This window comes from Podarcis bocagei (genome assembly GCF_964188305.1).
Source record: "Podarcis bocagei genome assembly, chromosome: 2".
NCBI lineage: Eukaryota > Metazoa > Chordata > Lepidosauria > Squamata > Lacertidae > Podarcis > Podarcis bocagei.
The window spans coordinates 31814066-31839251 of record NC_138126.1 but is presented as its reverse complement, the minus strand read 5'-3'; the positions used below and the strand labels follow the sequence as shown (position 1 = coordinate 31839251).

General features: G+C 44.4%; 1 protein-coding gene across 1 annotated transcript in view; it reads left to right on the top strand.

Moving 5' to 3' along the window:
• LRIG1 (leucine rich repeats and immunoglobulin like domains 1) overlaps positions 1-25186 on the top strand; it is a 127037-nt gene that overhangs the window by 70030 nt on the left and 31821 nt on the right. Inside the window, exons 4-7 of the mRNA XM_081184000.1 lie at positions 20151-20288; positions 22152-22295; positions 23836-23979; positions 24831-24974. Coding sequence (XP_081040126.1) covers positions 20151-20288; positions 22152-22295; positions 23836-23979; positions 24831-24974 — 570 coding nt within the window. The remainder of the gene's footprint in view (positions 1-20150; positions 20289-22151; positions 22296-23835; positions 23980-24830; positions 24975-25186) is intronic.

Genomic DNA, 25186 nt, shown 5'->3' with positions numbered 1-25186 from the left:
TGGGGAGCAGATTTTTATATTTCTCCCTTTCTGCTTTGAAAACATTGCCAAAGCGGTTCATCTCCGACACCAGCAAACAGTTGGGGAGGGTTTTCATGGAACAGAAGAAAACAATTTGTATCTGAGTTAACCAAAGTCAGGCCTGTGAAGACATTTGGATGCTAACAACTGTTAATGCTACACAGTCACTGTTCTACCCCAGGAAACTCAAAGTGTAGGAACCAGATTCTGATAGCCATCTGTACTAATTCTAAAGTTACACAGGCAGGAGCATTTTTCTCATTCTTCTCTCGCAGCAATTTTATTTAACCATAGTCCACAGAAGAGAACATGTGGGAGTTATTTACAGCTGTTTTCAGAGAATGTGTAGCTGTGGAATTCCCTCTGCTACGTTTATTGTTCCATCTTCTAGTGTTTTTAACTCCCTAGGTCTTTTATTAAGGGTCCCGGTGGACCCTGCATTTCCAATACTGTTGGCAGTGACGGTGGAACGCTGAGCACCAGAATCTAGCTTCCAGACTCAGAAACCAAAATAAGGCCTAGAGAAGGACTGGGAAACCTTTCACTGCACCCTGGATGTGGGATAGAGAGTACCACATTTCCCTGGTGGAGTCTGCATTGCAGGAGGGGCTGGAGTCAGACACACACAGTCACATGCTCTTAATACACACAGGCACACACTTGACATGCACAGGTGCTCACACATGGGGACTTGTACACAATTATGCACGCTCACACATTCTCCTCGCTGGTGCAATTAAGGCTTTCTGCTTGGTTTTTTAAAAACCTCTTTTTAGAGTCCACAGGAGGGGTCTTTCGTAAGTCTAAATGCTGTGTGTATAATTGAAAGGGGTGGGATTTGGGCTTGAGGGGGGAACCCCTCCTATTGGCACCAGTAGGTCCTTTCCCCAAACCTAAATGAGGGGTGGTGATGGTGTTTTTGGCGTTGGTGTGCGGCAGTTGTGAAGCAAAATGTGTCTTTCTTCCCCAGTTGTATTACTCCATGATATCAAGCCTCGGCCAGTTGGCTTAAAAATCACCCTATTGACTTCAATAGCATTTTTGGAAGCCTAATTGAAATGCTAGGAGGAAAAGCTGCAGGCTGGTCTGGATGGGGAGTATCTGGTCTGTGGGTGCTCAGTTATCTATATGTGGCCTAGAGCCTTGTAAAATGAAGAATGGCCCAGAGATGCTCAGACTGTGATCCGACGAGTTAAATGAAACTGTTTTGAATCTTTTGTGTGGCTATCAGATGTAAAGATGATGCAAAGTAGTCACCATTTTTTAGGTATCTCAGGAGTGTAAGAACCAATCTTTCAATCTTTCCCAACATCAGGGTCTTTTCCAGGGACTCTTCTCTTCTCATGAGGTGGCCAAAGTATTGGAGCGTCAGCTTCAGGATCTGTCCTTCCATTGAGCACTCAGGGCTGATTTCCTTAAGAATGGATAGGTTTGATCTTCTTGCAGTCCATGGGACTCTTCCAGCTGATAGTTACTTTTAAAAGGTGCAGACTCTCAATTCCTTGATATGGCTTAGGTTTCCATGATGATGATGATAACAACAATGACAATAGTAGTGATGTTTTTTATTGTATGTCTCTGGAGTTGAATGCTAGCTGCCTGCCCATTTTTCCCAGTCGGGAGGAAAACGAAGGTGAGAACTTGCTATGTTCATTGAATTACTGCTAGTTTCCACCCTACCACACCCAAGTCCCCAAAAACCAGGTAGCAGAAGATTATTATTTTTTAACACAACCCACAATCTCTTACCTATCTTATTGTTTCACCTATTGGGAGACTGACTGATGTTTCGCACGGCAGATGTGTTTGCTATGCATATATGTAATGCTAAACACTCTGAAGACCTGCTTTCCACTAGGTAGGAGCCACATACTGGGGAGCCGTAGCCAATGGTGACTTCTTCGCCCTTCCCCACATCTCCTTTTCACCCTCAACAGCAGTCGCCAGAGAAACATGGATAAGTTTAACATTGGTGTTCATTGCTTTTCTAGTAGGGTTAGAATGGAGAATCTAGCTAGACATTTTTTTTTTTACTGCAGTCATCAAATACAAAGGCATTTTATCACCCAATACACCCAACAGCTTGCCACTTGTAATCCTACATTCTTGAGCTCCTCCAGCATTATGATCCTGCTAAGAGAAAGCACTGGATAGGAAGAAGTCACAAGCAGAGTTAAGAGCGTTTCCAAGTTTGTTTTGTTTTTGACCAAAGGAGTGGAAAACAGGATTAGCTAATTCGTAAAGAACACAGCGGTGCTCTGCAAAGTGTTCAGTGTCAGAGTGAGATCAATAGGGCTGCACAGCTGCCAAACAGAGCATAGCTTTCTCTTGTAAAACATTAGTCATCTTTGCAGACTTGTTAGTGTAGAGGTCAGGCATAGGCAACCTTCGGCCCTCCAGATGTTTTGGACTACAATTCTCATCATCCCTGACCACTGGTTCTGTTAGCTAGGGATCTTGGGCGTTGTAGGCCAAAACATGTGGAGGGCCAAAGGTTGCCTATGCCTGGTAGAGGTGCTTCCACATTAAGCTGCAGTTTAACCAGAGAAGTAATAAAGGGAGGTAAACAATCTGTTCTGCCATTGGTATTTCAAAATACATGGGTGTGAAGCTTTCTTGTATACAAAGACCTTTTAAACAGAGCTTCCAAGCTCTCTATGCAAGTATCAGTATCATGGGAGAGCCCATGTGGGGAAAGATCCAGGGCAGAGGTAGCAAACATGGTGCGCTCTAGATGTTGTGGACTACAACTCCAATCATCCCTGATTTCTGACCTAGGGGTGAAAGCCTAAGTCCAAATCCTAGGAAGGAAGATGGAAGGAATCCAGTTTGATTAGCCTAGAGAAAAAGGTTGAAATCTGCCAACTCCACTTTTTATTTAGAAGGATCTTGGGGGGGAGAGGGAGCCTATGAATGATTTTAAACGGCAGGTTTAATGGGTGATCTCTAAGGTTTCATGCGTAGCACAGATGCTTAGGTGTGGTACACTGAAGGCTAACCTAAACAACTTGTCTTGTCTAGTTAAGAAAGCAAAAGTCCAGGGGGGAATCTAGGCAGATCGAACCTGGTGTACAACTGACTGTGAACATTTACTTTATTGTAGGCTTGATCCATCCAGTCCACAGTCATCCCGTTTCTTTCAACAGGAGAGCTTATTGAACCCCTCTTCCTTTTGGCAAAAAATAAATGAATGGCTATTTCTCCAGGAGAGAACTTTGCAACCCACCCATGGATAAATTTGTTGTTTTAACCACAAGTGTGATTAGTAAATTACAAGGAACATGGAATGTGCAGCTTTTTCTGCTTCCCTATTCAGTTTGGGATGCCTAAGAAACTAAAGACCCCATGCTCCCTGTCATGAAATGATGGTCTTGAGCATGGCCAAGAGCATCTTTTCCTGTTGAAGAGAAGCTAGAAAAACATGTCCTGTCTCCCTGTCACTGTTTCACACACACCATCAAATCGTAAATATCTCTCCACCCCGACACCCATTTTCCTTTCTTTGGAAGTACTTGGGAAGAAGGTTGAGGTGTTTGTTTTAGCTTTCTTGGAAAACCTTGGATAAACTTGAGACACCCCCCCCCCACCCTCGCATTTCCCAAGAACACTTAAATACATATTTTTGAGTGGAGCCCTCCCATCGCTAGTTTACAGCACACTAGCTCTACCATCAAATAAATCAGCTCCTCTCTGTTGCAGCTGTCGGGTGTGGTAATTCAGCCTGTTACATATCAAGTGGTGTCTGAAAGTTTCAATAAAATAGCCTGGCTCCACATCTCGCTTTTTAGCTTTTTTTTTTGGTTTTTAATTGATGATCTTGCCCGGCTACCATTGTAGCGACAAGTTCAGTTCAGTGCATTGTGGCTTTCCAATGGCGCTCGGAGTATGTAATCCGCTGCTCATGTGAAAGCATGGTTTGGGCACCTGGGCTTGGTTAAGGCAACAGGAAGACAAGGGGGCGCAGGGAGGCTTGACCTATTACAAATTCGCAAGCAGCCAGTCCAGAAGTCCGCATGATGGTGCACTTCCCACCGTGGGCTCCATTTGCTGTTGCACAAAGTACTTCTTTACCTCTTGGAGAATGTCTCCCACCGTGTACGCCTTCTTCCCGGCTTTCTCAGCCAGCAGCGGGAGCTTAGCAAGTTCATTGTCGTTTTCATTAATGAAGGTCAGGTTGGGCACATTGAGATGAGAAGCCACCATCCACTGGAGAATAGCCTGCAGCTCCTTGTTCACCGGGCTGTCATCCGCATTCTGGTTGCCCACGATTACTTCGGAGTCGGTTAACTGTTCGCCGTTCGCTGGCGAAGTTGATGTTTGGCCTTCCGAGAAGGAGTCGCCCGAACCGTTTTGTTTGTCTGGTAAGTCGTCGGTTGCTGTCTCAGAGGCGTCGTCTTTAGCCGTGCGTAAGGACAGCTTTGTGACGGACAGTGACAGTTGATCCATCGGTTGGTCGTCCGTCTGGTTCATGTTGTCACTTGCAACAGAACCACCCATGGCTTGTTCTGGTACAGCCCTGTTGGATTGGGATGAGCTCTCAGGAGCAGCCGTTGTTCCAGTGGAGCTGTGAGACATATTTGCAGCAGCTCACTAGACAACCTTACCCAGGGCTGTACAGAGTTGCTCTTTTGAGTTGAGCAGGTTTGATGACCCAGCCGGACACGAGATGTTTGCCTGCTCTCTCAGATGCCCATGCTCTTAATACTGACCTGATAGCATTTTCACTTCTGTGGGCACATAGTTTCTATGCCAACGGTGACATCACAAATCATCATTATTACTCACCAGCCAATGGTATGCTGGCAGTGCTTTATTTATTTAGTCTTGTGTTTCCCAAACTTGAGCCTCCAGCTGTTTTTGGACTACAAATCCCATCATCCTTAGCTAGAAGGACGAGTGGTCAGGGATGATGAGGGACTGTAGTCCAAAAACAGCTGGAGACCCAGGACTGGGAAACATGGATTTAGATGTTGAGCCTGCCTAATTCCAACAGCTCTGGGCAGTCTATTACCCTGTATGCTACATAATACAATAGATAATTGAAATCCATGAACAGATGAACCCCACCCCATGACTTGTAATGCATCCAGATTTTTCCAAGGTTTTGGAATATTCCCAGAAGCAGGAGCTCTTCCTCTCAGAGAAACCACCAAGAATGTATTTGTTCTTTCCTGACTAACCCACTTGTCTATCTATTTTTTTAAAAAAATCAAGCCAGGTGTGGGGAACCTTGGGCCCTCCAGATACTGCCAAACTACAACTCCCATCAGCCCCAGCAAGCATGGCCAAAGGCCAAGGGAGATGGAAGTTGTAGTTCGGCAACATCCAGAGGGCCCAAGGTTCACAATGCCCAAGCTAAATCATTGGGGGGAAGCAGAATGACAGCAGTATAAAAATCCAGCATGAAACTTGAGCCAAGCAGATAAAATTGATATTACCTGTTAAAGAACTGGGCAAATGAAAATCTGTTTGCCAGGATTTGGGATGATATCACAGTTGCCGCCAGGCCAGCTTCCATGGAGAGGGTATTCCATAAGCAGAGTGCCACAACTGAAAAGTTCTTCCTCTTAAGTCATTACTTACCTAATTATAGATGGTGGCAGGGAAATGTAGTGGTTAGGTAAGCTCATGTGGGATGCACATTCGTCCCACCAAATTAAGTACTGTCTGAAACTCCAGAAAGCGGCTGCCAGTCAATGTTGACAATACTGAACTAGATGGACCAATGGTCTTGGTATAAGGCACTTTCCTATGTTCTGTGAAGAATATTGCATTTGGTAGCCTCCATAGAGTGAAAAAGCAGCGTATAAATTTAATTCCCTGAGGCTATAAAATTAGAATCTTAAAACTGAAAGGTCCCTAAAATTCCTTGGATTTTAAAACCCAATAAGCAGTTTGTGTTTGTGTGTTGCATTTGTATCCCACCTTTGGTGGCATACTTTGTTCTTTCCCTGCAAATTGTTTCCTTGCACAATTTGGTTTTAGGGCTTTTTTTTTTTGCGTGTGGAAATATCTGTGCCAAGTGAAGGATTGATACTGGGGTGGTTTGCAACTCGTAATATCTGATTGCAAAGCAGCCTCATGCTTGGCTTGTAGTGACACAGAGCAATCTTTCTACCTGCCAGGAGATTGTCTAATCTAATATAAATATCAGCTAGGACAAAGCGCTTGCAAAGAGAATTCCTCTGTAGCTCGCTCATAGTCTGGGTGGATTTCAAATGTAAATAGCTGTTGAATTTTATAACAAAGGTGTGTTGTCGCTTAGCATACTGGAGGTGAGAATTCTCTCGCAGCTCCATGTTATTTCAGATTGCTCTGGGCGAAATAATAGTAATAATGATAATAATTTCAAGGCGCACAGTCCTTGATTTTCTACGGCCAATATTTTAATAAAAAAACACCTTCAGGTGCTCTGTATTGATAAAGAATTCTTATGGGACTTGTTCCTTCCTGTCTGCAGCCAAGCTGCGTCGTGCATCTACATCAAAGTATATAGAAAGCAGAGAGAGGTTTGTTTACACAGTGAAAATGGAATAGCGTCATTCTTGGAACAGTGTTTACCTGCCTTTGTCAACGTCCCAGTTCTCAACACTCTGGCCCACTTGAGTGTGACCCAGGAATGCCATCGGGGCACACAGATCTAGGCTCCAAACTTCGGCCGTGGTGGTCTTGGGCCCTCCTTTTCGTCCTACGTAACTTGAATGGCTGCAGTTAACTTATAATATTGGAAAAAGCAAAGCACATCTTTCTGGTTGGGAGAACGCACTGCCCCTGGGTAGCCACACACCCCTTTCAGAAATCCTGATGGGGGTCTGTCTTTCAATATAGAGGCCTGTCCTCCACACATTGCCAACCCTTAAAATGGCTACCCGTTTTGCTAGTGCATAAATCATCTTGCCCTGCTCATAGGGACAATCAAAAGGTCACTTCACACACACCACACACCCTGTGAAGAAAGCCGAACTATCTCTTGCCTCAACTCTTGGTCCCCTGTATTTAACTTTCTTGTCAGTAGCCCATCTATAGGGCCCCACTTATAAAAGAAAACAAAGCTGCCGTTTGATGTGGTCTCCAGTTTACTTGTTTCGTTTAAATCTTTGAAACCATTTTGACCTGCTGTCATTTCTAAACTGGGTATTTTGTTTGTTTCATTATTTAATACTGCCTCGTTCTTTGGAGAAGTCTAAAGCAAATTGTTCGGTAAGAAACTTGAGTATTTAACTGTTGTAGAGGTGCATGTATTTTGAATTATAATAGACTTTTTCACCCCCATCCATCCCCCTGTTCTGATTTTATTTTAAAGCTGTGGAGGTGGGGTTTTTTTTTCTTTCCTTCTCTTTCTTTCTTTCTTTTTTAAAATTACTTGTAATTAAGGCCCTGGTCCCATAATGGTGATGTTGCTGAAAACAAGAACAATATTACCCAGTATAAGTTGGATTGTGGGAAAGCAAGTGTGGCTTGGCGTTTAGCTCAATGTGATGTAAATATCATGTTGTGATCTGTGAAACGTGAAGTTTTGCAACGTCAGAAAAAGTTGGAAGTGCAGGCTGTGAATGTGAAGGAGAGAAGTGATAAGCTCATGCCCGTACATAGGATCTTTCATTTTTTGTTTTTCCCCCCAGGCCACCTTCCCCACCCACCGCTGAAACAAGTGCATAATGCTATTGGTGAGAGATATGTACTGATAGAGTGCAAGTGGCTGAAAGAAAACATGTTGTGCATGTCAAGCCCATTTAATGTTGAATTATACACTAGGAAAATAAAATAAAACATTTCGCCCTGACTCCACATCGAAGGTACAAAATATTTAAGGTGTGGAAGGGCTGGCAAGTAGTGAATAAACAAGTGGGAATTGCAGCAAAGCATTGCATTGTAGAGTGCTTCTGTCAAGGTGCAGCACCCACCCATGCCCCTTTCCAGGATACGCCATTCCTTTTCCTTCTTTGCACCCCTCCCTGGAAAACACACACACACACTGCTTCCAGCAGTCAGCAGTTTTTGTCCAGTGACTATAAACATACCCTCCAACATTTCTCTGATGAAAATAGGGATGTCCCATGCCATAACGATAATTTTACTGTTTATACCCCACTCTGGGCAGCTACCAACATACATAAAAAACATACATTAAAAAAACCCAAAAAAACTTCCCTGTACAGGATTGCCTCCAGACGGCTCGGGGGTTGGATAACTCCATACCCTCCAACATTTTCCCAGTGAAAATAGTGACATCCTAAGGAAAGCGGGACATTCCAGGATCGAATCAGAAACTGGGACGGCATCTCTAAATCAGGGACGTCCCTGGAAAATAGGGACACTTGGAGGGGTCTGTATGCTCAATGTTCCCTGGGCTGTTTCTCTCTCTCTCACCTGCCTAATATACACTTAAGGTCCCCCCCCCCAACATTTTGTACTTCTGCAAATTTTGGAGTTCTGCCAATCTGGCTGATACCTCGCTCCTCTGAGCGGACAGTGCCGTTTTGGCTGCATAAGGTTAAGCATCAGGAGAATGACTACTCTGTTAGTATGTAAGATTTTAAAAAGTCAAAAGTACATAGAAGCAGCAGCAGAACCTTTTTTATTATTTTTAAGAGTCAGCCACAGTTATGCCGTCCATTTATTGCAAACCCATGTCTTACATTACAACGGTTTTGTGAAAGAGTACGACTGTTTGCTTGAGTGTATGTGGAAAGTATTCTGTGTGGTCATGATGAATAAACGCTAGCCTCCTCATCTCCTCTCTCCCCCCATTCCCCATATATATAGCCTTATAGCAATTAACACATTTCCTTTTCGGAACGGCAACAGCTAAAGAAGTAATTTTGTGTAGCTGTTCCAGAGAGATTTCTGCTGGTTGGGCTGCTGGTTCATGCTTTCTGAAGCTTTTGCAGAAGTACCAAGTTGGGGACCTTCTGTTACATAGATCTTTACTGTATGGTTAGTGATTGTTTTCCCCCAGTTCTAAACTCGCTTAAAAGATTTCTGGAGCCTGTTTTTGCACAGGCGTTGGAAGGATGTTAGTTTTATAAAGGAATGTTACTCGTGGGTCATTTAACTCGTGGGTCATTTTCTATGGTAATGGGACTGTTCTGCTCCAAAAGGAATGTGTGCCCCCCAAGTTTGAATGCACTCAGCAGGGCTGTAGGAAACTCAGCAAAGATGGCCTATTCACTTGCTATGCTGTCTTGCAGTTTTTCTGACAACACTCTCATTGATAAGGCCTTTCAACAGCCTGTGAGCAGGCTCCATGCTATAGCTGATCAGCTAGCCACGTTTTATCTTGTATGTCCTGAAAGTGTTAACAGAAGCCTAAAGTGATTGAGATAGTATTAACAAAGCTGCAAACATGGAGGTAAATCTCTCTCCCCCCCCCCCCAGCCTATTCTTACCTGCATTCGTATCCTTGGTAGTCAGAACAGTATTCAGGAGACTAGGCAAAATCTTTGAAAGTTAATATTTTTAAAGATGGCCATGCAGTTCCCTTCCTCTTCCTTCAAAGAGGATTAGCAATTAAAAAGAAAAAGGTATCCTTTGATTGATTTATCTCTAAACCAAGATAGGAGACTCTACCTGGCACCCTTGTTTTGGGTGACTTGCATCCGAGGTTAATCACTATATCTGCCATAGAAATAGTGGCAAAGTCACTAGCCATTCCCAACTTCACACCTTTCAGTTGTGTTTGGACTGCAAATCCTATCAGCCATAGTCAGTATGACCCAATGATCAGGGATGATGGGAGTTGTAGTCTAAAACAGTGGTCTTCAACTGTTAGCAGACCCGAGACCCAACTCATGACTCTCCCAACCAGCATCACAGGACCCACTTTCACATATTAGTTTTTGGTTTATACTTAATAGTGCCAATAAGACACATTATCAATCCTAGAATGGTAATTCGCAGAACAATATATGTAGCATAACATTAGCATAACAAAATGGAAACCAGCAAGGAACTACCCCGTGACCCATCCCTATTCCAGGATGTGGACTGAGTGTGATGTAGAAATGTTTCCTTATAGAAAAAGCTTCTTTCCTTTCTCCTGCCACTTTGCAGCACTCATGGAAATTGATAAAACAAGTGTCTCATTGGAAGAATTTGCTCTCGCCCAGACACCGCATGTAGTCCTCCTTTGGTCAGCCTCAGCTGGAGTCCAGCATGACAGCAACAGCTGTGATAGCCTCGTGATCTGCGAGTTGGAGACCTACGGTCTTAAAACATCTGCATGGCACCAGGGTGGGGAAGGCTGCTCTACATCTTAGCTTAGTAGAGGCCTTCTCACTGAGGTAGAAAATCTCTGTTCTACACTGTTCTCATTGAGGTAGAAAATCTCTGTTCTACACTTGCTCTCCTAAATAGGTGCATATGGTGCCGCAGACTTCTCTTCTGCAGCAGAATACCCATCTCTTCTTAACCATGTTTCCTGCTCTCTGAACTTGCGCTAGTTTGGCAACACCTTTCTTGCAAAATCAAGTTGGACATCTGGTGCAGTATTTCGTCTAGGCCTCTCCATTTCCAAGCGTAATGGAACAGCCGTGCTCCATTGTCTTTGGAACTAGGCTTCTGCTGCCCAGTTCCTAATAACTCAGCGTATTACGTCTGATCTGGTGGTGTGTCAGAAATAAGCTAGAAACGTTTTGCTTTCATTGTTATCCATTCAGTCTCTTGAGTCTAACTGTACCTTCCAAGCACATTAAATTGTGTGGTGATTATAGAAAAAAAAAAGAAGCAGTTTGCCTGAGATTAGAATATCTAGCATACCCCATAGATTCCTAGCATAGAAATCTAGCTAGCTTTCTATCTAGCATACCCCATAGATTTCACTTCCGGCTTCAAAAATGCCTGTTCTTTTAACGTAGCCATATTCTGTCTGGCCAAGCAAGAAAGCCCTGCAAACATTCACGCTGGATTTTGTCTGTGTAGAGTTTCACCCTCCCTGCCCCCAGTCCCAAAGTAGGCTCTGGATATGAGTCTGCATGCCTGATTATGTAATGAGAGCCTCTATCCACAGCAATCCAAGAAAGAAGAGCCAATATCCTGCTAGACTGAGTAGTGCATAATTGTTCCTAGAGCTTGCAGAGTTCCTACTTTGGAAAGAGCTTGAGATTCCAGCACAGTGACATGTACCGAATTTGGCTCCCTCTTATATGATATATTAAGGGGTTGGGGAGGGGGGAACTGGTGTGTAAAAGTTGTCTAAGCGTTTTGTCTCAAGCTCATACAACAGTGCCTCTTCTAGGATCCAAAAGCAGAAGCAGCCTCCCCAAAAACTTTGTTTTTCAGTTCTGAACTGTGATAAACCCCAAATTCCGTATCTTCAGCTGAATGTAGCTAGAGTCAGGGTGGGGCCTGTGGGGAACAGAGTTTTGTTTTTGTTTTACTTTTTTCTTTTGATCAGTGTCTCCCCCCCCCTTTTTTTTTTTTACATGAAATCTAGTTTTGTCTAGAGAAATGGTGATTGAGCAGTTGAGACACTTGATTAAATCCCTGGAGGTTATGAGTTGCTTACACAGAGATTCCTTTTGCCTGTGAAGGGCTGCCCTTTCGAAGCCCCACCCTGTCTATCTGATTTCAGCAGGAAAGCCTACAAGCAGCTGCTCAAAAAGAAGCTCAACGGTGATCACCGAGAAAGGAAAATGTGTGCTGGATCTGCCCCATTAAAGATGCATGCCTGGACATGTTTACTAAGGAGTAAGCGCCACTGGAGAGGCTGGTGCCTTAGCTAAAAAAACCTCGAGAATTGCAGTGCAAATGTTCAGGATTGCAGCCTCGTACTGTCCAACTGCCCTGAAAAATCCCAGGACCGTCGCCAAAACCCTTTATCCATCACGGCTTCTCACGGTGACATGGAGATCCCGATTTCCCTTCAGTACAGCGTTTCAACGTACTGCTGGGAGTTCAGATCCATGCGTTTCTAACACATTTCTTAGCTCCATGCCTCCCTCTCCCTCCTCCCCCATCCAATAAGCAGCACTTCCTGTTTGTATGAAAACGAGATCCGGGTCACTTGAATGCCCCTAAGAACGTCTTGGCTCTGGCTTGCTTAATTTGGCCTCTGCCTTGGAGGCAGCGGCGTGGGGGGACGACACTATTTTTATCTGAGGTATGTTGGAGTGGGTTTGCAGCCTTAGTGGAGAAGACCTAATGTAAGCGTACCAGATACTTCCCATCCCTCTTCCTCCTTGTTTCTCCCCCGCGCCCCGTGTATCTGCTGGCCAGAGCAGGGTATGTCCATTAACTGCCTTCTAACAGTACATCTTTGGGAGGTGAAAGAGAGTGAATGAGTGTTCACATGCGCGGTCAGCTAAGATTTTCCAATTTTTGAATTAACCCCATAGCTGTCCGCACTTAGCTTGGGATCTGCACCTTAAGCATATCATGGTTCATCATGTCAGAGAAATATATTACAAGTAGTCCCTTCAGAAAGCACTTTCTGCCCTCTTGGGTCCCAAGTGGACCTGTATCAGCTCCTCGATAAAAAGCACAATGAAAGCGGCTTCACCCACAACGAGCAAAGTAATTATGAGTGCAAGAGAGGCATCACAATTTGCTTTGAAATTGCAACAGGTTTTGTAATTTTGTGGTAGATACATCTCTCTTCTGCTTGTTGGTAGACTAAGGCTCTGCCCTATCTCTACACACACTTTAATCTGCGTTAACGGCAGCCGCGGGACAGATTGCTAAAGGCTTAGAAAACTGCTCCCCATAAAGCAAAAGAGAGAGAGAGAGAGAGAGAGTTTTAATTATTTAAAACAACAAACACTGAAAACCACATGACATTCTAGCTATAAAGAAGAACGTGGATATTTGTTAGAATAACTATATTTTTATTGGACCAAACAGGTTTTAAAAAATGTTTCCCCCCCAAACGCCACAGGTTTATGATGAGAGATACAGTTTTTGTTCACAACTGAAAGCTATCTGGCTATTCTTCTCTGAAAAAATCAGGCCAGTGTCACTGACTTGAAGCTTGCTAGGCTTTACCTTGGAGATTTCTGGTTGTTCTAAACCCTTCAGAAGCAATGGAGCTGATAAATTCTTCAGCACTGAGAATAATACCTTTCGAATCAAGCCTTTTCCTGCCTCAGGTTTCGTGGTGCCATTTCAAGTATGGCCAAGCAAAAATGGTAATTATTTGAGTTAAGGGTGCAACCTTGTCCGTGCTTTCGCAGAAGTAAGACCTATGAAGTTCAATGGTGCTTCCTCCCAGGTAAATGGGCATAGGACTTTACATCCTTAAGGTGATATTAATGGGTAGAAGAGCATAGTTGGCCATTCATTCAACTGGATTTTTTGTTCATTGGCACTGCATATTGGCTTTCAGACATGCATTTGGTGCAATGCTCATAAACTACAGGGAGAGGGGTCTAGTGGGATTTTCTCTAGGCAAAGAACATAAGAATAGCCTGGTGGATCCGGCCAATAGCCCATCTAGTCCAGCATCCTGTTCTTACAGTGGCCAATCAAATGCCTCTGGGAAGGCAAGAAGGAGAGCATAGGCACAAGAGAACACTCTTCTCCCGTGGATTCCTGCAACTGGTATTCAGAAGCATTGCTGCCTCCAGCTGTGGAGGTGGAGCACAGCCATCATGGCTAGTAGCCATCAATAGCCTTTACCTCCATGAATTTGTCTAATCCTCCTTTAAAGCCATCCAAGTGGGTGGCTTTCTCTGCCTCCTAGTGGAGCAAGTTCCATAGTTTGACTTTGCCCTTGATCAATACCAGCCTGCCTTCTGTAGCTCAGTTGGTATAGCATGAGACTCTTGATCTTAAGGTCATGGGTTTGAGCCCTGCAGGGGGCAAAAAGATTCCTGCATTGCAGGGGGTTGGACCAGATGATCCTCTACAATTCTATGATTCTATAGGGCAGGCATGGCCAAACTTGGCCCTCCAGATGTTTTGGAACGACAACTCCCACCATCCCTAGCTAACAGGACCAGTGGTCAGGGATGTTGGGAATTGTAGTCCCAAAACATCTGGAGGGCCAAGTCTGGCCATGCCTTCTATAGAGTCTGAGACTACCAGCTATTATGCTTTGATATAAAAATGTGTAAACCTAAGTTTGGTGGCATCTAATGGTATAACTGTAGTTTAGGGAGACGGCCCTGGGGGGTTGCCTGGAGTCAGGGCCCTGAATCTACACATTGAACCAAGAGGGCAGGGGAGAAGAAGATGCCCAGTCTGATGCCCTGCTCTAACCTCTAGTCACCAAGGCCTAGGGATGCTTGGCACAAATCATAGTAGGATTTTTGTTTTACTTTTTAAAATCATGGTTCTGAGCAGCTGTTCAAACAGAGTGTGAATTTCATGTTGGTCAGATGAGGTTGGCAAGGCAGGTGGGGATGTGAACGGAGTCAATGTGTAGGCTCCTGTGTGGTGGCTTGCCACACATGGACTCTGGAAAAACATTTGGGCTGCCGGCCCATGAGATGGACACCTGAGGCTTCCTGTGTAGCTTGTTTGGCTTGTGGTGCGAAGGCTAAAGTGATGTAACCCAGGAATGAGGTAATCAATGAGCTTATGTGTGCGTGCATGGGCTCACACACTTACTAAATAGCCAGGAGTCCCCCTAATGGAGGCTGCCTGAGATACAGCAACCTAGAAATAGAAACGAGCTTTTGTTTACTCTTGTCAAAGTCAAGAGAGGAAACGCTGGAAACTCATCATGCTTAATTGGGCGCTGTCAATGCTGTGTAGTTGCTGACAGGCACCCGGGGAAGGTAGCCTGACTAGGAGATAGGATTTTGGTGTGGCGTCTTTTGCCAGCTTTGCCTTGTTGAACCCCATCAATTGTTGACCTGTGGGCCAAACGGAAGATCGTGGTTGATGGCTCAAATCCATTTTCATCAACAGGGGACCCATGCTCAGTTTGCAAACTCAAGGTTTGCCTCGGTTCCTGAATTCTAAAATAGGAATAACAAAGGTTCACTGCAGAAGAGCTATGCCAGAGAAATCAGTAGCCATATTCACACCTGGCCCTAAACCTGGGTTTATTGCTATGTGCCCAAGCTGGAGGGATTTACTTCCAGACAAAGGATTTGCTTTCGGTTTACCTGAATCTTGGTTTGTCTTCTCATTTTGATCCGAATAAACTGGCTTGTCCATTGAGCCAGCTCAGCCTTCTAACAGGCTTGCAGGAAGTTTGTTGTGGCTCATTTCTTCTAACTTGCAGGAGGATCCTGTTGTGCCAGGTGCCAGGAAGTAAACAGAAGTATGAAATGTCCCATGCTATCAGTTCATTGACCTAATTTTCCACCTCCTGTTAGTGCCTGTTGGTGTCCTGTCGCCACCCACTCCCTTGTTCCTGCTGTGGACTTTCGCTCTGCCTAGCATTGATGGTTGGAATTCCCACTTATGCAAAACTTATTGATTTTTCCTGTGCTGCAAAATGCAGGTGGTTGGCGGTGAAGTTGTAGCACGAAGGTGATACTCACGTAAGCAAACAGTGTTCTGCAGTCCTCCACAAGCTATTCTGGCATCACTCCGTAGCAAAGACTTGTGGCACCATAAAAAACAATGCATGTGCTTTTGTGGATTAGAGCCCACCATGCCACAGTAAAGCCACAACCCTAGGACTCTGATGATGCCTGCTGGCTGCTTGGGGATAGGATAGAGAGGAATACGTGTGAGAGTGTGTGTATATCCTAACCTACGGTACAGAGGCAAAAATGTACACAGTGCATCACATTGTTGATTCATGTTAAGCTTGTGATTCTCTGAGAACCCTGGATCCTTTTCTTATGTACTGCTAGTAAGCCAGGTGCTCCCCCCCTCAAAAAAATCTTATATTTGTGCATCTGGTTCTCCCTGCCTAAGTACAGAACCTTACATTTGTCTCTATCAAAATTCATTTTGTGAGTTTGGGCCCAGGTCTCCAGACCATTAAGGTCACCTTGAATCTTGGTTCTGTCTTCTGTGACATTATCTACCCTTCCCAGTTTGGTGTCATCTGTGGATTGGATGAGCTGCACCCACTTTTGCCTCTGAGCCGGCCCAAACACTGGCATGTAGCCACCATGTGTTTACCTGGAAGGAAACGTGGGCCTTGGGGTGAAAAAATGTCCCCTGCCCCTGGTTATGAGACAGTGCTAAACAATGAGGTGGGTGGGAAATCTTTTCTGCCAGAGCTCAGTTGGTTTAAGCCTCACCCCTTAGCATCAACCCTGGTCGTATTTGTACTGCTGTGTAGGCCGTATTTACGGACTGTTCTTTTCCCGTCTTATGGAGAGGAATGGTTCCTTATGGACAGGAGATTAGGGTAGGAGCTGGCCTGCTTCTCTCCCTTTTGTTACAAAGCAAGCATATCGCCCATCTCGCTCCAGGGCCAGTGCTGCAGCTAATTAAGAGACTGGTGTGTGCAGCGTACAGCGGCTGACCCAAGCATGTCAGGAGTGCATATCCAGCCCCTGGCCTGCTCTTGTTATGTATGTGAGTTCCACCTGAACAAACAGCCTCTCTGCAATGGGGCTTGAGAATCTGCCAAGCTTTCTCTTGGGAACTAGTGATTCGGTGGCCTCGGAGCACAAAGTGGGGGCTACTTTTACGGATACTCACTTCCTGCCTGAAGAACATACTTAAAGAGACTGCAGTTTCCTTTTCGAAGTGTTACACTCTTAAAGGGTCAGCAGAGGCTTTTAGTGTGGAGCAAGGAACATTGCTCGTAGGTGTTTTTTTCTTAATGCAGATTAGTGGGAAGCATATATATTACATTGACCCACTATTGCAGCTGGTAGAGTACACAGATCTGTGTCCTTAAACTAGGGGATAGCCAACGCGGTGGTCTCCAGATGTTGCTGAATTGCAGCTCCCATATTGATCCATCTAGAGTGCCTCATGTGTGACCACCCTCAGGTATGGATTGGAGACCATGCAGAAGAAAAAGAGAGTGTGCACCTCGGTGACGCTTCTGCTTTCAAAACTTGAACGGGCTTTGTTGAAAAGCTTTCCCTCAGATGATGGTCCCTGTTTGATGTTTCATCACCCAGAGCCTATAGAGGCTGAGGAGCTGACTTTGATTCCCTTGATATCCATCTGTAGTACCATACACATCTGACATCAAATGGACTGAAATGGTTTGGGAGCTGTCATGTGTTTCCTTAGCTGATCATGAATATGCCTCTCTGCATGCTGATCAGTTAAGATAGAGTGGTAGATGCAAGTTTGAACATTACTTAGGTTGGAATTATGCACAGACTGGTGTGTTGGAACCAGTCTCAGCTGGGCTTAGAGTCTGCTGCTGCTGCTTCCCCTCCTCCTTCCAATTATTAATAGTTTCTTCCAAACATTTTGTAGCACAACTTCCCATCTCTACCTTTCCCTCACCTATTTCCCCCTACCTGCCCATTTTTCAAGGTGGGCTTAGGTTTCGGGATAGCGTCTCTTACTTACATCCATTACATTTATGAAACATAAGCAGAGCATCGTTAGGGCATTTTTAACGCACCAAACCATAAAAGTAAAATAGCAACACCGTGAACAAAAAACCTCTCCCAGTGTGGTCATAAATCCTGAATTCTTTCTTGCACCCTTCTTTTATCTCAGTTGGCATGTTGCTGGGATGGCTACCTCTTGAAGCAAGGCTGATCTGGATGGTTTTTATAGAATGTAGAAGTTGAAACTGGCTGTGACTAAGCAAGCGACTGCTTAAGAGACCGAAAGCCAGAAGGCCCATTCCTAGCAACAGTGCTTGATTCATCCCATGTGACCTCTTTTTGATCTAGATCTCCAGTCATGGTCTGGCAGCCCTTTATATCACGAGACCTTGCATGTCCTCTGGTAGAAGGCATTTCTAGGTGGTTTAATTGTTCTCCTTCCGCATGTACATATCTGAATATTAATAGAACGAAAAGGGAGGTGCAGAGCTCCCCTCTCGTTTGAAGCTTCCTTTTGGTTTTGATGCTTATAGCAGGTGGTGCTTTAATGGGGTTTTTGCTGTATTAAGGCTTCCTTCCACCCCCAACTCCCTAAATTAACAAAGCCGGGCCAATGCTGAAAGCTGATACTAGATGAAGGCCAACCGTGCAATTTCCCCCTGCCTCCCCATTCTCCTCATGGCAAACCAAAAATAGCCTTCACCCTGCGGAAGGAAAGTCTTCCCCCTCCCACTTGTACTTGTGGAAAAGGCTGCCAAAAAGATTTATCAATAAAAAACCATGAAGACGTTTAGCACCGGCCTACCCACTGGGATTAAGGTGTAACCTTAGCTTCTCTTAAGGGATACTCCAGTATTCCTAGAAAAGCCATGATCCTTTTGAAGTAGCCCCACCTGTTTTGCTCTGTCATTTCTCACTCCACCTCTAGCGCATGGGCACATTTCTTACCTTTTGTTTTACTATGACATGTGCTTCAAATTGTGAACAATAATGTAACACCTTATTAAGAAATAAGTACATTGATATAAGGAGGTTTGGAGGGTGGTGTCTGCATGTCATCTGTGTCCCAAGAAAGTGCAAGACTCACCAAGGCTCTCTTAGCTGAGACTGAGTCGCATTGAACTCTGCGGGGCTTACTATCAGGTTAACACATGTAAGACCAGGTTGCACATTTTGAAGGGCAACAGGATATATGTGCCTCTTGCACAAAGCGTTCAAGGTCAGTATGCTTCATCTGTAGAGATGTGAATTGTGAATAGCATATACTGGAGGACTTCAGTGGAATGCTTGTCCATGTGGAGTAATCAGAGTTTCATGTAGCGAATGCTAAAAAGTCCCAGCACATTATTATGCTCGTACCTTGGATCCCGAACGCCTTGGAAATTGAACGTTTTGGCTCCCAAACACTGCAAACCCGGAAATGGCTGTTCTGGTTTGCGAACATTCTTTGGAACTCGAACATCCGATGGGGCTTCCAATTGGCTGCAGGAGCTTCCTACAGCCAATCAGAAGCTGTGTTTTGGTTTCCGAACATTTTGGAAGTCGAATGGACTTCAAAGGTACGACAGTTTTTGGGAAAGGTATGGTGTTGCAGAGGCTAGGAAGGCTGGGTGTTTGTTTGCTGCAAGGTGCAATCTTGACTGTCACCCTACCTGCTCTCCCCTACGATGACAACCGATGGTGCAACTTGAATAGGCTCTAAATGGCAAGTAGGTGGACGAGTGACAAGATAGAAATCAATGTAGTTTGGGCTACACCCAAACTAGCATGGTTGTAGTCTTGGCTGATTTCCTTACCCCACTCTGCAAATGGTGGTGGAGCTCTTTTAATTAACAGCTCCATCTCCTCTAAACAATAACCACAAAAAACCACCTCACATTTAGTATAATTTTCTCCAGCCAAGTTAGACCATAACTAGGTCAGTTGTTGAGCTTGGTGGGAGTAGGGGAAGCTGTTGAGGTCCACCTAGGACAGAGGGTGGCACTGCAATGGGTCCCAACTGCCTATGGGTCTGCTTTGTGTGCTTATGACAGAAATGGCGCTCGAGTATGGTTGGTTGATTTTACTTAAATGGTCCTAGATGCCTATAGTGTGGCCAAATCAGGTTGATGAAAGTGGCTTATCCGACATTGGTGACAAAATAAGATTCTTCTGTGGACCCCTGCCCCCTTGTATCGGTACTGTTTCCTCACACTACACATTCCTGGCTTCTGGTCTCCGATCAACACAGAGAGTCAGTTTAGACTAACTCTGGTGCTTCCGTCAAATGCAGGTAACCACACACTGATGAGGATGGACCATTGGCTTATATGTTGCAAAATTCCAGTAGGTTTATACACACACACCTGCCTTGTGTCATTCCAGCTGGGCAATGCATAGTTTTATATAGCGGAAGTGACTGAAAAGAATTTACATAACTTTGCTCCGTTTGACCCAGCTTGTAGGTAGGAGGCCTCTCATATGGCCTTGTTCTTGTATTACATCTAAACGAATAGCTTTGAAGTCTTCCTCCTATTCTGCCTGGTGAGCTGCGCTGTGTAACTTGAAAGCTTGTCTATGCCAGCATATACCTGTCTAATAAAAGGTATTCTCATACCTTTACAAATAGTAATAATAATAATAAAAATCTAATCTAATTGTCTCCATAAAATGGACTGCATGCCATCCTGGAGCCAAACAAGTTAGGGGAGACTTGTTTATTAGATGCACAAGGGAGGGAAAAGTGGATTATGTCAGATTCTCCTTCTTTCTGTATTGCAGGAATCGCAACAAGATCTCCAGCATTGAAGCGAGCCAACTGGAGCCCTATATTGCCCTGGGAACGTTAGATCTGAGCTCGAATAACATCACGGAAATCCGAAGTGGCTGTTTTCCAGTGGGGCTTCGTATAAAGGACCTGTAAGTTCTCCCCACCCCCACCCCCACTTTATTTAAACATTTTATGGGAAAGTATCTGTTTATACACCAAAGGCTGACTTTTAAAACCTATTTCTTTTAAAATTGGATTACAGGGATGGATTATAAATCAGTTGTGTGTTGCTTGTCCTTTTGTGTGTGTGCGCATATTATCTCAGTTCTTTAAGTGATCACATTACGTATGATGTGGGTTGAAAAAAAACTCCTTGTTGTTCCTTTCGCTTGCTCTCTTCTGACAGTTTTAAACAGACATATGATGGAGCAAGAAAGCTGAACACAGCAGTAATCCAAGGCAGGGGTCTTTGGTTCCTAGGCTGCTGCATTCTCTTATTCCCACTTGCTGTAGCAAAGAGAACAGGGTTTGGGGGGGCAGTGGAGAGCAGGAGTTGGAGAAGAGAATGAGCCACAGAAGCTTGATTGTGCACCACTAAGAGAGAGGCCAAGTGCCAATTATTTGTATGGGATTTTTAATCAAAACTTCTCTGCTCTCTTTTTACTGCATCACATATTATGAAAATGTTCGTGCTGCAGGGTTGTACACGGTTGTAAATGTCTGTTTTTATAAAGAAAGGAGAAAGACAAATTGTGACTTCTGGCTTGGATTATGTCACAGCTGAACTATACTGAACGTTGATGTGCGGCGGTTTTCTGATTTTTATTTTCTACAAAATGGTCTGCAGCAGAAGCTCAGAGGCAAAAATTTGTACTGGTAAAGACATATTTTTGTAAACATTGCGTTATGTGACCCTCAAGAGCTACAACGTTTAATGCTGTGAAATGAAACTTGAGTGCTAAGAATACTGTGTCTTTCACTTTTCACTATGCATTATTGAAATTGAGTAGGGGTGGACAGAACATAGATTGAAATACCACTGGCTAGATTACTGGATGAATTCCTAGGGATTCTGATTGTCAGTTGTTCAGCAATAGCAACAACAAAAGGCTCTTCTCTCCCCACACCTCCTTACACACATACAGGCTAGGCTATTTTAATCACCTGGTGTGCAGCAAATTGGATGGAGATTTATACTTGTGTATCCTAATTATCCCAGTTGATGGGTTACTTCTTCTTTGGCGATCACTCATAGCTGAGTAAGATTGTCTTCCATGAACATGGTCTTAACAGTGAAGTGAAGGCCAGTTCTGGATCCACACGTCCTTCCACAGTGGGGACATAGGTTTCCGGGTGGGAGTTGATAACGATGAGGGTTTGCCAAATGTGCCTTCCTCTTAGCACGTTTCTCCCTTTTGTCCTGAGTTTGAGCATCTTCAAAGTCCATGACACCTTTGGTAAAGGCTGTTCTCCAACACTGGCTCACAATTGTCAGTGTTTATACAGGTAATTGACTATTCCTCCTGAGTCAGCCTTTTGCATCTTGCTTTGCCATCCTGCAAGCCCTCATTTTGCACTTGGCTCTGTTTGATGGACTTTGGGTTCTGTTAAAACAAAAAACAAAAACGCATCCAAGAATAGAAGCTATGTAGTATGAGCCAGTATTTAAGTCAAACTGAAGATAGATGCTAAATTCCAATAATTGCACTCTTCCTGCTAGGCTATAGTATATGTTTGCTCTGTACCCCTTCACTTCTGACATGGGATGTGTCAGCTACTGATTCCTCTGGGAGGTTGAAGGTGCTGAGGTCCCTCTGGGGATCTCTTATCATCAGCTGTCTAAATTGTGCTAATGGAAAAATTGGCTTGTCTTGTCTGGGGGGGGGACATTGGATTTTTTAAAATAATAAAAAACACACGATGTGTCTAATGTCACCAGCCACTCAGATAAAGAGTGAACAGCCAATACCTCTGACACAGCCGTTTAAATGTTCTGTGATGAATTATTACAGGCACCTGGGGAGCAACAGAATCAGCATCCTGGAGACCAAGGCTTTTGATAGCCTGTCACGATCCCTTCTAACGCTTCGCCTGAGTAAAAACAGGATCACCCAGCTTCCTGCTAAAGCATTCAAGCTGCCCAAGCTAACACAACTGTGAGTAGAAATGTGCAGTTTAATTATGGGCAACCAAACTTTATGGAGACAAACGTTCCCTGAGGACATGCTCACCAAATGCAATCCTCCTTCACGTCCATAAAATGTTGGATAAACTATATTTTAATGGCCCTATGGTGACACCTAATAAAGCAAATTAGGAATAGGTTGGGTTTTATTCCTGGTGGTTCTGCATGGCCTTGACTTCTTTTTTAAAAAAGAAAGAGAGAAAAAGCCCTGTTGGGAGAGTAATCTGAAACTAATAATAATAATAATAATAATAATAATAATAATAATAATAATAATAGCAGCATTAATTACTTAGAACTTAGAACTGCACTTGTCAATCCAGCCGGTGCATTTATTTTTCTCGTTCCTTTTTGTTACTCCCTTTGTTTCACAAGAGGGCAGTGAAAGCGAATTAGGTCAGAGGGCTTTCTCGAAACCCTGTTTTCAAGACCACACATGGGTCTTTTATTTGGTAATAAAACTACAACAAGGGAAGGCTGTTAAAGTGTGTGGTTGACATTTAGATGGGCAAAATGGTGCTTTTGATGAGTTAGCACACACGTTGTTGTTTGGGCAGTCAGAGCGTAGTGTGGGCTGCATTTGATCACAAATACACATCTGCATCTGCGAAGGTGCTTTGTGCGCAGATAATTGACCTTTGGCTTCAACATTCGCTTGCTGCTTTCTAAACGCTTGGAACCCGACTCAAAGGCTGGATCGCGCACCATTTAGTATATGATTTCAATTGACATTAAAAAAACACAATGGAGATTTTTATATGCAGAGACAAAATAACTTGTGAATCTCTCTTAAATTTTACACAAGCTAACAAGTAGGATTTCGGTCAGGCACTTCCCTCCGGTGAAAGTAACCGGTCACCTGTTCAAACAGTGGATTCATAGAAGATTCCTGTTTCCCTCACTGCAAATCCTGTGCAGAAAACGGGTTTGGAGTTCAGTTTTCCTCTGTGATAACCTTCTTTGAATATTTTTAGGGCATTCACAGCTTCTAATGCTGTGCAGCTATGGAGGGGCTACTGTATGTAGGAGTAGTGATCCGTAGGGCAGCACAGGTGGGGCAGCGTTGCTCACCTGCCTTCTGAACACAGGTGAACGTTACTGCTGGTTCCTGCGAAGGAGAGGGCTTGGGGATGGAGCCTGCCTGACTTTTCTGCCACCACATTGCTCCCTACTTCCCATCCCTTTTTCAAGAACCAGCAGCAATGCTCACTGCTCAGAAGGCCACCTCATCAGCAGTGCCCCTTCAGTAGCCTCTTCTGCTACATTCATAGTTGCACATTAAATATTGTTCTCTGGGCAACCTCAATTAAATTATTTCTGTAGCTGTCCAGAGACTCTTAATACAAAAGCTCAAAGTAATGTTGAGAGTGGTCTTGGTCTCGATAGGGTTGGACCCAGAAGTTTCTTCTGTTCACCAAAGGGCTGTGTATACCTTGCACTTGGATACAATGCTTCAACCCACTGGAAAACAATGGTCTTTTAACACCCTTCTGTGCTGTTGGCAATTTTAGGGAGCTGAACCGGAATCGCATTCGTCTGATAGATGGCCTGACGTTTCAAGGACTGGACAGATTAGAAGTTCTGAAGCTCCAGCGAAACAACATAAGCAAGCTGACCGATGGTGCTTTCTGGGGTCTGGCCAAAATGCAAGTTCTGTAAGTTAAAAGATGGTTATTACTCATAAGTTCCAGGCATGTGCTGCAGATGCCTGGTGGGCAATTCTGGCGTGCAACTTACAATAGCATTGGTGTACTAAGGCTTTTGTAGAGATGCACTTTGACTTGATAGCCAAAGTGCACCTCTTGTCTACAAAGATAGGATAGCCATCTTCAAATATCTTAAGGGCTGTCGCATGGCACAGGGAGCATACTTGTTTTCTCCTGCTCTGGAGGGCAGGACTTGAACCAGTGGCTTCAAGTTGCAAGAAAGGAGATTCTGACTAAACATGCGGAAGGACTTTCTGACAGCAAGAGCTGTTTGGCAGTGGAACAGACTCCCACAAGAGGTGGTGGACTCTCCTTCCTTGGAGGTTTTTAAGCAGTGGTTGAATGGCTATCTGTCTTGGATGCTTTAGCTGAGATTCCGTGTTGCAGGGAGTTGGACTAGAGGACCCTTGGGTCCCAACTTGTAAGATTCTATGATTCTGTGACTTTTACTCTAAAGCCACAAGCTTATGTATGCATGCCCATTGAACACAGTGAAACTTACTTCTGAATGCACCTGCCTGAGATTGAGCTATTAGCCTAGAAAGGAGGGCATTAATGGGAGATTACTGTACCTCTGGGACCAAACCAAAATAATGACACGCTAAAGCTGGCAGCTGGCTTTGGGGAAGACCAAGGTGGCATGTTCTTGGTCTTAAGAGGTATTGTGGGCTGGTGGAGTGGAGGTGGGAATTAAGAAAAAAATGTGGCGTTTTGTACATGGGTTGTTTTTTGCTTCTTTAAGTACATGCATGTGAGATGTGAACTGGTGTGTAATATGTTTAAACTGGCCGTGCTTCCAGGAATCTGGAGTACAACGCCCTCACAGAGGTGAACAGCGGCTCCCTGTATGGACTTGGGTCCCTCCAGCATTTCCATCTCCGTAACAACTTGATTTCCCATATCAACCCGGCTGGATGGCGCTTCTGCCAGAAGCTGAGCGAACTGTGAGTTGTCTCTCCTGAAGTTGCTAACGGGCGGCAGTGAAAGTAGCTATTAACGGGCAAATGCACCCAGTGCCTGGCACGTTTTATCCATGCTCTCATAATGTCCTGTTTGGATTCCTGCAGTGTGCTGTATGTGTAGGGCTGCCTGTGGAAACATTTCTGAAACTTCAGTTAGTGCAGAATGCGGGCAGCAGCCATAGTTTTGACTGGCA